Here is a 13,829-nt window from a genome sequence, read left to right on the forward strand (position 1 = left end):
GAAAAATGAAGTCGCTGGACGCCGTAAGTAGGTCAATGTGATACTCGTAGAAAATATGAGGAACAGCAGTAAATGGGAAAATGCCCCCAAAAATATCCATCCAAGGGATACTAGAATGCCCTTTCCAGACTTTGTTTCCCTGAAGAGCTTCAAGTCTTAGCCCAAACATCCGTTCCTTTGAGCTGCCATGCTGATATTGCCAAAGCACCACATCTCCTTGGTGTTCCCTGGGACATGGTCCATGGCTCTATCATAATATTTTCCATTTTCCGGGGATCTTTGATACTCCCGTTGCCTCCTCTCTCTCCCCAAGACTGTAAGACCCTGGAGGGGGCTTTTTCCTGGTCTCTAGCAAAGAAAAGGGGCATCTATCTGTTCAATTCAGCTTTGCTAAGATGTTTTTCACGCATTTACATGTATTTTAAAGAATATGTAAAAGTCAATGAGACACTTCTACAAAGATGGAGTAGACACTTTTGCCCATTCCTTTCGCTAAGGATGGATAACAAGCCTGGACATTATATATAAAACAAACCTAAGAAGACCCTAAAAGGTGCTGAGAAGAAGGCAGACCAAGGATCAATACTGTAGTAAGTTCCCTGGGTTTTCTTTTAGCCTCAAATATCCCACAATTGGAGCTAAAGATGTCAGCAAACTTGGAAATGCCAATGAATGCAGACAGAAAAGCCTCAAGAAAAAACTGTTCTCTTGCTTTTGCCAAAAGACCAGGAACAGTGCAGCAAGACAGAAAGCAGTAACTGTTCTACTCCAGTCAAACACTACAGAAAATACCGTGGTCCCACCCCGACCCATGTCAGCAATGACTGAGTGGAGAGCCTAGACTTTCAGCCTCACCAGGCTGCAAAGAGATACCCAACTTCCCTGCCGGGGCAGTGTCAGAGAATGTTGAGCAGGCAAATGGGAATTTCTTCCGGCTTGGCAATGATAAAGCCTTTTCCACCATCCTGATCCCACGGAGTCAGCACAGATCACATGGAAGCAGTAACAAGGCACTCCTACCCATCTCAACAGAGCCTGAACTCCCACCCCACTCAGAAGTTTCAAAGACTGCTCTACCAGGTGTCCATGAAGGCTGAGTGGAGAACCTGGACTTCCAGCCACACCTGGCAGTAACAGGGCAGCGCCCCACTCTTTCTGCTAGAGCAGTGTCAGAAAGTCCACTAAAACAGAGCATTTAAATGAGATGCAGAGTCTCATAATTCCTAAAATGTCCAGGTTTCAATCAAAAATCACTTCCAAGAACTAGGAAGTCCTAAACATGAATGAAGACAATGAAATAGATGCTAACACAGATATAACCAAGATGCTGGAATTATTTGAAAAGGATTTTAAAGCCAACATCATAAAAATGCTCTAATCAACAATTACAAACACGCTTTAAGCAACTGAAAAATAGAAATTCTTGGCAAAGACATAGAATGTATAAAGAAGAACCAAATGGAAATTTTAAAATGAAAAAATACAATATCCTAAATATAAAACTCAATGGATGGGCATAACAGTGGAATGGAGAGGACAGAAGAACAAGAAAAAAGAATACAAATTACCCAATCTGAACAACAGAGAGCAAATTGACTGGGAAAAGAAAAACGAAGAGAGGGCCAGGGACCGACATGTCTAAAACAAAAGTCAATGTGATTTTCTCAATGATTACATAATTTTCAGTTGAAGATTCTATTATCTAAAAGTCTCTGTAACCCTTGGGACTGTTGAAAGTGATTATCAGGAATCAAATAAAAATCTCTGATGCATTCCTATCACACCTAAATTGTACCCGGGTAGCCTAAATGTTAATGTAACCTTTGAAGATTCACAGGTGGGGATTAAAGGTTATAGCCTACATATTGCAGCAATCAGTTTCATTGTCTCATTTTTCATGACCAATGAGAGATGTGATGTGATGTTGGTGTGTTCTCTTCAAATCTGTCAAACTTCAAAACAAACTGCTTGGCACAGAATGCCCAGCCATTTTGCTGCACCAAGAAAAATGTTGCTATGATCTTGATGAAAAATGCCACTCTGCACGTGTCGACAAGTTCTCTGAAGTTTCACCATTATAAGCCATATTTTTTTTAACAATTAAAAATAGTAACTTTTAGAGATATTTTCAACCTGTGCTAATTACCAGTGAGCAGGATGGGGATATTTTTCTATTTTTTGTACAAATGTAAAGTAAAATTTTATTACGGGTAGATATACTCAACACACAGACCTCCCTCAGATTTAACTTTCTAGTGCCACTAAATCTGAAGAAACCCAATCACAATAAAAAGCAAACAGGATTAATATTTTGGCTTTTGAGAGAATGCAGAAAAAGATAGAAATAGGGCCTCAGAAATATTTGTGTTTCCATTAATTTTTTGATGAAAATGGAAGTGAAATTCCAAGTTAAAAGGAATCTAGAATCACTTTTAAATTCATGTGACAGAACTAATGTAACAAACAGTTCCAATCCCATTCATTAGTTTAGCATTTGCCAGCTCTATAAAAATTTATTAACAGTAATAAGATTCAAATATCTGGTGTCCAGATGATATTCACACCTACTTCTCCTTTAAGAGAAGTAGAAGAGCAGTTTTGGGTATGGTCTTTCTTTATTCCCCAGAACTTGAACATCACATACAATTTTTACACATTCAAATATGTGCGAGATTCAGTAGAAATGTGCCCCTACCGCTGGGTCGAGTCTGCAAGTTTCCCTGAGATGTACATATCACAGAGGATTCCCAGTTCTAACTCTGGTCGACAGTTTCCAAACAATGCAATAGTGTGAATACAGGGCTGTATAAAATAAAAGTTTCTCTCAAAAATATTTATGGTGTGTTTTTGGAATAAAAAAATCAGTCTTCTTGGCTGAAAGTTGGCAAGTGAGTTTTCAACTTCAAAATGTCTGAAACTGGCTCTTTCCTTTCTTGATAGAAGCTGAGTCCAGTGATGTGTTCAACATCTGTGATCCGGGCCCTGTGTAACCTCAACAGCTCTTCAACCCATGAGGATTCATGCTTCTCATGCTATGAGGATGGGAAATAAATAAGAAAAATCAGTAGAGAACAGCCAGTTCATTTCCTCTGCAAGCTCTCCATCTCCCCCACTTTAATCAGCTAGGACACTTTGGCCTCCATATGGTCACAACATCTGTGAGGCAAAGCTCCTGCTGATTGAGAAACTCACCATCTAAATATAAACCATGCATGTTTGTTTAATTAGATGCATCAAATTTTTGGAAAGGAAAGTTGACCTAGTATGCCTCAAATAAATGATATCATGTGTTCCATTGGTGTGAGAAACTTCCACAGGGTTTAAGAAATGTTGAAAAGCAGAAGCCATGTGGCATGGTAAAAAGAATATGGAAATTAGAATGAAGGAACCCCAATTCAAGTCCTGGTTCCACCATTACCAACCAGGTAAAATGCAGCAAGTTACTTAACAGCTGGATTTTGATTCCCTTGCCTGCACCCTCCTTATAGGGTTGTTTTGAGGAATAAATGAAATGAGGTGTGAAAATGTATGATAGAAACACCAGTTCTCATCAGAATGAGTTACCTATATACTTGCAGGGAGAATCGGGTTGGGAGAAACAGTGAAACACAATTTCATTTCTGGTAGGGTCTAAAGTCTTGGATGATAGGAGCTCAAAAAGGAATTAAAGGCAGATTCTCTGTCAAATGAAAGCATATGTGGTTGTTGAGTCAAGAAATAGGGATGAAATCATACATCCAGATGGTAGTATAAGTTGTTCTGAAAAAGACCACTGGAGAAGGTCAGATGAAGAAAGTATCCACTGGCTGGTGGGCTGATGTAATTTAAAGACAGTTTTCAATACATGCTCATGTACCCTTAGGACAGTACTCGTAGAAAATGATGAACACAGACTTTCCACCTAGTGGGGATACAGTCCAACCAACTCCATCTTTCCATTAGCCTCCAACTGCCCACTACCTAATACTGCAGGCCCAGCCAGTCTCCCTCTCCACAGCAATCCTTACTTTTGCTCTAAGAGGAATGACCCTGACTCAGGAGACTCTTTAGACAGTAGATATTTGCCCTCTGTTCCAATATATTGTAGGGAGAGCCAAAAAGTACACACAAAGCATCTGTTCTCTCAGGACAATATCTAGCTAATGTTCAGTTACTACTGTCGAGTAAGCATGTGTGATACACCTTCAAGTAAGCCTCCCTCCAGTTCAAGTCCAATAGTGCTTGCCAGGTACAGTGTGTTTATTGAATTTGATAAAACGCTTGCATTCGGGGTATTGGTACAACAGCGTTTTGGAATGCTTGAGATGCAAAAGGAACTTAATGCCTAACTTATCATTGTTTGGTCAATGAGATGTAGCAAGAAGCTTCTCATTGCCTTCTTTTTTGGAGGTCCAGAAGGCAGACATGATATCTAGAGAAGCAGAAGCTATCTTTAATTCAAGTGGGCCAAAACCACATGCTAAGAATGGTGGTGCAGAAAGATAAGAAAGGGCTAGATCCCTGACAGTGTTGCTCACCTAATGCACAATCTCTGGACTGTCTACTTCCGGGCTTACTATTATATGAGGAACCCCCTCCTTGCTCAAGCCACTATACCTGGGTTTTCTTTTATTTGCTCTTGATCACAACTCTAGCTGATACACTGAATGACAACTTAATCTCTCAAGAAAGAGACAGCAATGAAGAAGGGAATACTTGGTTTGTATCCGACAGTGTCCACAATATTGACCATTTAGCAGAGTTAAGTTCCCAAGAGACATCCAAATAGCTGAAATCCTGCTATTCTGAACTTAATTCCAAAGAATAAGGAAAAAGAGCTTATTGAGAAGAGTGTTTCAAGAGTAAGGTCAAATAATCCAGAGAGTTCCTCATAGAGACAATTAAGGATAGTCATAAATTTAATGACTGAGATGTAGAAAGACTTCTAGGTGAGGGATGGCAAATGGGCCACTGTATTCAACACCTGAGTCCCAGGCAGGTATCACCGTCTGTTTTGTTCACTGTTGTGTCCCCCACACCTAAAATAGTCCCCAGCAATAAATATTTGTTCCATGAATGAATGGCTGGGTCAAAGAGTGTATAAAGGAATGAATAAAGGAATGAATGAAGGTGTGATCACAGCACTCTCCCGGCTGAGTTCACACTGAACTGCAAGATCCTTTCACCACAGGACTCCAGGTACCCAGGACCATCCATGGGGGCTGGCATGAAAGCCAAGATCTGTTTGGTGACTCTGGTCTAGACTTACTTTGTGTAACTTCCATGGAAAAAAAGAAAAACAAACCAACTAGGAAATGTGGGAAGCACTTGGAAAGGAAAACATTTGGCTCAGCATAAGGAAAAACTTAAAAATTGCCAAAATTTTATGCAGTCTTGATGCTCAAAGACTACAGTTTAGGTTTTTACAATTCTGAGCAAATACGATAATAAAAACCAATTCTTTCCAAACAAACACAGGAATGACAACAGAATCAGAAAGGGTAATTAAGGACAAACATATGATTCTCATAATAAACAGAATATGCAGAAAACTCTACTTGAAATGTTGTCTAATCACAACTTTAAAAATAATTTATGACAGTGTTGACAGTTTCGGAATGATAAATCCAGTTTTGAAACAAGAGTAAATTCATATTTCAAATAAATCTAGAACTGAGTGACTAAGCCATACAGGGTCACTAGGTTTTTATATTTTGTTCTGATTTTTAGTGTCATTAACAGATGACAGGGTGATCATCTCTGAAGACATGACATTTTAAAGGATCAAATTTAAAACCACCCCATAATTTCAGAATGTATATATAGTCAAGAGTTATAGTTTATCCCACAGTAATGTCAGATGTAAGAAACAAACAGCACACAAATATACAAATATTTTCAATGTTTAAGGTAAATTGAGAAAGGCTACTTACCACACAGCTCTCACTGTTATCAGTCCTGTGAGGCAAAATGAAGGCCAAAGCATCTAAATTTTCACAGTGCAAGGGAGCCTGCGATGTATTTTTACAACTTGTTAGCACAATGAAGAAATGTGTTGGTATGTGAATTTCTTGATTACGGATGAGTCTGAGGTTTCTGTAAAATATGCCAATGTCCACTTTAAGAAAGAAAAAACTACTTCCTTTTAATGAGTATCTCAGAAGAGCAAGCTTTTACTTCAGTATATCTAAAAATATAATTCAGTCAAATAACTAAAAAGTTAGTAATCATAACACCTCAATATAGTCTACCAGATTGAAGGACAGTAATAAGAAGAAGAGAGTGGGACAAACTCTTTATTTTCTAAAAAAATCCATTGAACGTCTGGAATTAAAAAAAAAAAATTCTACCTAAAGACACTGGAATCAAGACACTAAAGACAAGAAAATATAATTTTTGAACACCTACCCATAGATTCTAATGCATTACTGATAGTCTTTTAAACTCTATGTAGTTGTGGTGTGGGCTAGTTTGAGGTTGTTTTATTCCAGCTCCTTCAGACAGGATATGTTGCTGTGAGTTCTTCTTTGTTTTAACTGATTTCTCTTTTCTGTCCCAATAACTTTATTTTTATTTATTCTTTTTTATTTGCAGCCTGTTATCAAAGATGTCTCAAGTACTACCTTCACCCTTATCTTAATTTTTGATTTCCTTTGTCCTCAAAGCTATGCTTTGCTTATATGTTTGTTTTTTCCAGAATCTTTCAAAACTTAAGGCAGTGGGATCCTGGTTTTCAAATGCAATCTTATGTAGAACCATAATGCATGAAACAGAAGGAAACTGAAGCACTGTGGTTGGACCCGAGGGTGGGAAGGGTGTGCAGTCCACTTTTATACATAAAAAAGTTCTACTGTGGGGCCCTAAGAGGCAGCTACTTGGGACTTTTATGCCTCAAGGGATATAGTAAGCAATTGCAATTTTACAAACCAATGCGCTCACAGACATAAGTGCATAAACAGTAACTGCTAAGTCAGCTTGGGCGTATAGGAGAATTCTCAGAGACGGGGTAGAACTCAAAAGAGGCGCTAGTCTCTGTTTCCTTGCAACCTTAACAGCAAGTTTGCTTTGAAAAATCTCGTAGTTACTGTTTTAGTAAAGAGCAAACAGTTTCTAAAATGTTCTCTTCCTCTTCTTCTATAAAAACAGCACCACCGACGGTCTCCTCAAGATGGCCACACCATCACCCCCCCACCCCACCCCTGAAATCCACAGCAGGGCCAGGTAAAAGCTGTGATATTCATCCAAGGCCCCCTAGACCTGGGCCACTACAGCTCTCTCGCCCCTTCCATTCTGGGCCTGATGACATCTGCTGCCATGCCATGTGCTGCTTCATCTTTCAGCTGATAATACAGTAATGTGACAATTAGCCACACCTAGAGATTTTAAACCCCGAGGTTACCTTCTCAACACACGGCAGAGTTCAGCATTAAACTGAGCTCCAGAATCACTCATCTGAGCTGGATGGGGGAGAAACACTACTTCATTCATTATCAAACACTGAGAGAAATGTCAAAATTAATCAGATATTTCAAGGGGTTTCCCATGCGGTTGGATATGTCACACACATAAATATGAATAACACACGGATAAGAAAGGTTCTGCAGACTCAATTGGAAAGTCGCACTAAACAGCTATTTTTAGGATGAAATGAAATATATGTTCTTACTGGTTCAGAATCTCGAGGGAATCATAACGTCCATCATAGTCAAAGTCAAACACAGGCCCGCTGACGACGTTGACTCCATTTCTTTCTTCAGCAAACTTGCGCAGTAGGGCACCGTGGAAGTAGTGCCACACGACTGAAAGAGGACAGGAGGATGGTACCGTGTGGTTTATCTCGACCATGTGAAATAAACCAACACCAGATCCAACACTAGGGTTTGTAATCCACAAAGATAAAGTCCCCTTAGACCTTAGTGTGAGACCAAAACTCACTGTTCCCCTTTGGCCTTTGGAGGGCCTGATAGGCAACTGGCAAATTTAACTCTCTTTTAAGGCAGCCCTGAACTTGTGATCAGGTATAATCTTTATATATAACAACATCATGAACACAGATAAGGCGTGTCTTTCAGATTTATCATTAATATCTGAATATTCCCTTTGAAATATACACAAGTATTCTAGACATAAATTAGGGTAAAAATCTCTTTTTCTGCTCAATATTCTGAAATTCCACAAGTCAGTTTAAATAAGTTTATATTTATTCCTGTAAGAGTCAAATGTGCAATAAACTGATGATGTAAAATCTTATTAATTTCAAATCAAAATTACTAAGGACATCCAAATAGTTAAATGGGGAAATAGACAGTGAGTTAATATAAATATTATTAGGCTGTTTTAGCTAGATAACTTTAGGAAGAACATTATATTCTTTGTGAGTCAAAAACATTTACAAACATTTAAATACAAAGTAGAATAGCAGATATTGGAATGCATAATAATTCTAATCTTTGTAGAATGGTTTTGTGTACTAGTATTCTCAAAGTTAAATAAACCTTTAAGAATGTATTTGATATTTACTCATTTAATTTAGACAATATGAATTATACTACCTGTTCAGAAATTCATCGAAATCATACAATACAGGCTAAAAATTATTACCTTGAAAACTCTGGTACATTGGCACTATATTCGTGGTAAGCAATGCTTCAGAATGATCTTGTCTTGAACCTTTACGTAGTTCTACAAAGAAAAAAATAAAGGACAACTTTTTTACTCTTAACAAATAATATTAGAAAGTACAGTTTCTCATGGGAAGGTATTTAAAAAACTTAGCTGAGTATCATCTTAAACCTACAAAACATTCCCAGATGATGGGTCAAGGGAAAGTACATATCCTTTAAAAACAGTACTTAAATTTTAGATATTTTCTTCTTCAAGATGAATTTATCAAGCAAACAGAAACTTTAAAAAGAAAAGGGGCTGCAAGTGAAACCTATACAAACTTTACCTTACATACTTTATTTCAACGAAAATGTATTGTGTTGACAATCTCCTTTCCTTAAAGTCTTTCATAGGGAAATGAAAAAAAAAAGGAATATTTGCCTTCAGAACAACACCTACCTCTCAGGAAAAAACATCAAGGATGTTTGTCTCAAAATGCCGTACAAGACTTCTTTGTATAAATTTTGGGCTTGGACTAGGTCTATTTTTATAATGCAAGCTCTGACATCAGACACTTACTCTGGGAACTAGACTGGATCCTGAGGGTGACTGGGTACCTGGAGGCCTCTGATTCTTAACTTTTAAGGCTAGCCTCAAATTGTCTTCCCAATTAACATACAAATTTGCCACTTTAAAAACAAAAACAAAAACCTCCAAAAAGCCATTCCTTTAGGGAAGGAGATATAACTGCTGCTTAAAAAGGAAATGTAATTTGTCCAAGAATTAGATAAAGGTAGAGACTTAGGCATGCTTGATTTTTCCCTGATACATACATTCCTGAGGTGTCCTTCCAAGGATATTGATTTTTCTCAATATCCACTTAAAAGAAATGCATATAAAAGTGAGGAAGAGTGTTCTATCTACAGTATTTGCACTAAATCAACCGCCCTCCAGACAAAAATGAAAAGCTTTATTAAATTTAAGTTTTAGATGCTGTAAATTTTCCCCTAGTTGTTAAATTTCCAATTCACAGTTTTTACCAGTAAATAGACAAGGCTCCATAATGCATGGCAGATATATAAACAAGAAAGAAAAGGAAAAGAGAGAGAGGGAGAGGATAAGGGTTGAGAGGGGAAAAAAAAAAACAAACAAAAACTTACGTGGAGGGGACAGGAACCCATAGCTCAGTTCAGCATTATTTTTATAAAATGAACATTTATGGACAGGACTAAAAGAAATTCGAAGATCCTGGTAAAGACAATTGGAGAAGTCTTCTGTAGAGAAACTGTCCTGAAGAATAAAATGAAAAGAACCATCAGGCACAGTGAAGAAAGGAGATTGCTTTATAAATCGCTAAAGGGTGGACTGCAACATAAAATTCTGGAGCTCATCTTGTCTGTCACCATTTGCGGGTAGCTGAGCTTGTACCTCAGCTTGCCAGGCCTGGGCCAGGGGACCTGATCACCCCCTGGGGAGGGTAGTAGGTACGGGCGTGAGTGCCCTCTGCAGCCCCCCCGAGCCTGGGGAGCGGGGTCAAGGCAGCTCCCTTTTCCTCACCCAAAATGCCACTGGCAGGGGAGGCTTGCCGGAGGAAACCGCCTTTCTCCCAACCGCCCTTTCCTCACTTCCCTATCTTGCCCACACACTCCCTTGTGCCAAGGCCACTCCTGCCACCGCCAGCGCGCATGCACCGTGGCCAGAACAACCCCCGCCCGCTGCAACGGCTCCTGCGTCCTCTCAAAACCAATCCTAGCCCCTCTCCCTTCAATATTGCCATTTAAGGCTACTTCACCTCTTTTCCAGCCCTGCCCTTCTTACCAGCCTATATAACCTGTAATCACCCCTGAATAAAGCCTCTTTGGCGCATACTCCTACTGGATGAAGAGTGTCTTGTCCTTATCGCCGCCCTCCACACCTTGCACGCCTCTCGCCGAGGACCCGGCCAAGTCCTCCGCCTCTCCCTCGCCTCCGGGAAAGAGCCCCCGCCGCCGGTACCCTTTAAGCAGCCCCGAGAGCTGAGGGCTCAGCTACCGGCCGCCCCTCCCCCCAGAAGCAGTAACCCCGACCGCAACTGGTGCCCCGTGTGAGGAGCGTCTCCACACGACAGTTCGGCAGGTCGCCCGCTCGCCCGGACGCCTCTCCAGCTTCCCGTTTCCTCGCCTGCAAGGTAAGGGCCGCCTCTCCTTCGCCGCTTCCGGAGCCGTGGGAGGTTCACTGCTCCGAGGCCGCTCCTCCCTTCCCCCACGCTCTCTTCATCCAGTAGGAGTATCCCCCACGCTCTCTTCGTCCTCTTGTATGCGCACTTCTATGACCCCCGTTCCTCCTAACGCTCTCCCTCTTCCCCTCCATTACTTTGCTGTAGTTCTTTGTATCTTTCTTTCCTCATTTGGCGCCGTGTGCCTCTTTGCAACCGCCCCCCGACTGCTCCCGTTGCCAAAGGGCACTGCTTTCTGCTCTCGCCGTCTCCTTCGGCCTCAAGGCAACGGTTTATCTCATTCTCTCTGCTCGGTAAACAAACCCCCCTCCTCTCCCCTCAGCTATGGGTAATCGTCTATCTACATGCCAGGCACCTCAAGTTCGTGCTCTAGCGGGTCTCCTAGACACGCATCGCTGTAAAGTGTCTGTCCGGCAGCTGCAGATATACTGGGACCTCCTGCTGCCCTTTAACCCATGGCTCACCACTTGCCATCTTTGGGACCCTGTTATTTATGATCGTCTTATTGATCGAGTCACCAACGCCATGGAACATGAGAGCAAGCGCTTCCCTCCCGGCTTGCTCCCCACCTTAATAACCATCCGCTCCTGCCTTCAAGGCTCCCTCCCCCCTGATCGAGGCCCCGTTAAATCCAAGGAGGCCCTATCAACCCAGCCAACAGATTCAGATAGCGATACTAATTCAAATCATGACTCGGACACGGAGTCCTTAGTCGAGCAGATTAACAACGCGCTCGAGGTGACTCCCAAAAAGCAAAATAACACTGCGCCACGCCAAGATGGCGAACTTCCTCCTTCTTCTTCCATCGAGGGGAGGAAGTGCTCCGGCGATGACATCAGCCCTAAGCTGGGCCGGAAACCGCATACGCTTTACCCCGCCCTTCCACAGGGCGGAGCTAGTCCACCATCTTGTGCCTTGGACCCCGCCCTTTCACAGGGCGGGGCTGATCCGCCATCTTGTGTCTTGGCCACGCCTACCGCGCCGCCATCTTGCGACGCTTGGGGCCTCCCATTTCCGCCTTCCCCTTCGACAAGCTCCCCCTCGGAGCCGCTACCGGCAGCTGCCGCCGCTCCTTCCACCCTGCCGACTAACAACCCCTGGCTGCCTTCTGCACCTCAAGGCAATCCTTGGGGCAACGCTCCCCCTACCCCCACTCCCGCGCCAAGCCCTCTGCAAGCGCGTCCTCCTTTCTCTCGTGCTTTTCGCTGCTTTCCTCTTAACCTTGCCCCCACCCCACAGAAACCGTATGATTGGTATCCCATTGACTCAGATACTATCAGGCAGCTTCGCAGGGCCGTCAAGGAGGACGGGTTAGGTAGCCCATATGCTTCCCAAATACTGCAGGATCTCGCCATGAACTATTGCCTTCCCCAAGACTGGGCCTCGCTTGCCCGTTCAGTTTTTAACCCCGGTCAGTTTGTTGACTGGCGTGCTCACTTCCAGGCAGAAGCAGCTCAGCAAAGTGAGCAAGATGCAGCCATTGGAGTCTATCATCCCCCCGAAGCCTATTTGGGCACTGGAGCGTTTCTAAATGCGTCTGCTTATATTAATGCACCTGCCACCTTTTGGCCTATCCTTTGGGGAATCGCCTTACGAGCATTTGCCAATTGCTCTGCCTGTCGGCCTAATAAATTCACCAAGCTCTTCCAGGAGCCGAGTAAGCCTTTCGCCACCTTTGTCTCCAGAGTCGAAGAAACCTGCGCTCGAAAAGTAAGTAACCCCCAGGCCCAATATTACATGTGCCCATCCTCAAATCCTGGAAAATCGTACTGTAATTCCCCCAACGAGTACTACTGTGCATACTGGGGGTGTGAAACATTAGCCACTAATTGGAAGCCTCCTGTTCCTAATCATTACCTTACCTTAAAATGGACCCCTACAGGGTGCAAACTCCCTACTGTTAACTGGCTCGGCCAAGAAAGTAAGGGATCCTGCACACATCTTAATCTTACAGTGCAGCTCCCCACTAATCCCTCCTGGTTACTCGGTCAAACTTGGGGCTTCAGAATCTATGAGAAAGGAACCGACCGAAAATCACTTATTCTAATAAAAAAGGAGGCTGTAAGCCAACCATACCAAAATACTGCATTAAAAACACCCTCTAGCATAGGTCCCAACAAAGTCATTAACCCTCTTCTCCCACAGCCCTCCAGCCGCACCTCAGCTCCAACCAGCCGCACCTCAGCTGCAAACAACGCATCGCCAACCCCACCACCCCAACCTTTTCTGCCCCCCTCTCGTTACTCCTCTCCCCTCCTCGGCCTTATCCAAGCGGCCTTCACCTCAGTGAATTCCTCCAACCCCAATTTTACCTCCTCCTGCTGGCTCTGCCTCTCCACCTCTTCCTCACTGTACGAGCCCGTTGCCTCCAACCTCTCCTTTTCAGAAAGCACAGAAAACAGCCCCTTGGAATGCGTTTGGAATACCTCTGCCGTCCCCCTAACCTTTCATTCAGTCTCCTATACGGGAAAGTGCGTCCGCCCTCGCTCCAGTAACTCTCCCGACCTCACTGCCTGTGCCAGCTACTCATCTCCCAGCAGCTCTGCAAAATTTCTCATTCCTCATAACTCCTCCCAATGGCTCTGCTCCTCTACAAGACTTACCCCCTGCCTTAATGTACAAACCCTCAAGACAACTAATAAAACTTGCCTCCTAATTGTCCTTATCCCTAGGGTCTTATACCACAGCGAAGAAGACTTCTTCCTCCGTCTAAAAAAAACTGCAGCTCCTACCCCACTGCTTTTCTTGGCCCCTTATTAATAATTATTCTAGCTCTCATCTTAGGACCCTGCCTCATCCGCAAAATTGTCCAGCTTGTAAGGAAACAAACGGACGCCATTTTTTCCTCGTTCGTGCAAATCCAGTATCAGCGACTCGCCACCTCTGACGCCCCCCACTCCAAGATGACAGCCAACCCTTCGCGACCTCAACGCCACCGGTCAACCCGCCGACCGCGAGGCCCTTCCCAATCACCTGAACATCGCTCTCGCCTCGAGTTCCAGCTTCTCTGAACCCCTGAACTTTAAACCCC

The 13,829-nt window shown here is 42.9% G+C and overlaps 1 protein-coding gene across 1 annotated transcript in view; it reads right to left on the reverse strand.

Annotated features, from left to right (window-relative positions):
* Nucleotides 1–2,482: 2,482 nt before the first annotated feature.
* Nucleotides 2,483–13,829, reverse strand: part of ENPP1 (ectonucleotide pyrophosphatase/phosphodiesterase 1) — an 84,789-nt gene continuing 73,442 nt past the window's right edge. The window contains exons 21-25 of the mRNA XM_037844318.1: nt 9,744–9,873; nt 8,581–8,661; nt 7,646–7,778; nt 5,913–6,075; nt 2,483–3,032 (exon numbers count right to left, since the gene is read on the reverse strand). Coding sequence (XP_037700246.1) covers nt 2,862–3,032; nt 5,913–6,075; nt 7,646–7,778; nt 8,581–8,661; nt 9,744–9,873 — 678 coding nt within the window. The 3' untranslated portion in view covers nt 2,483–2,861. The remainder of the gene's footprint in view (nt 3,033–5,912; nt 6,076–7,645; nt 7,779–8,580; nt 8,662–9,743; nt 9,874–13,829) is intronic.

The sequence above is a fragment of the Choloepus didactylus genome, chromosome 7, assembly GCF_015220235.1.
Source record: "Choloepus didactylus isolate mChoDid1 chromosome 7, mChoDid1.pri, whole genome shotgun sequence".
NCBI classification, from domain to species: domain Eukaryota; kingdom Metazoa; phylum Chordata; class Mammalia; order Pilosa; family Megalonychidae; genus Choloepus; species Choloepus didactylus.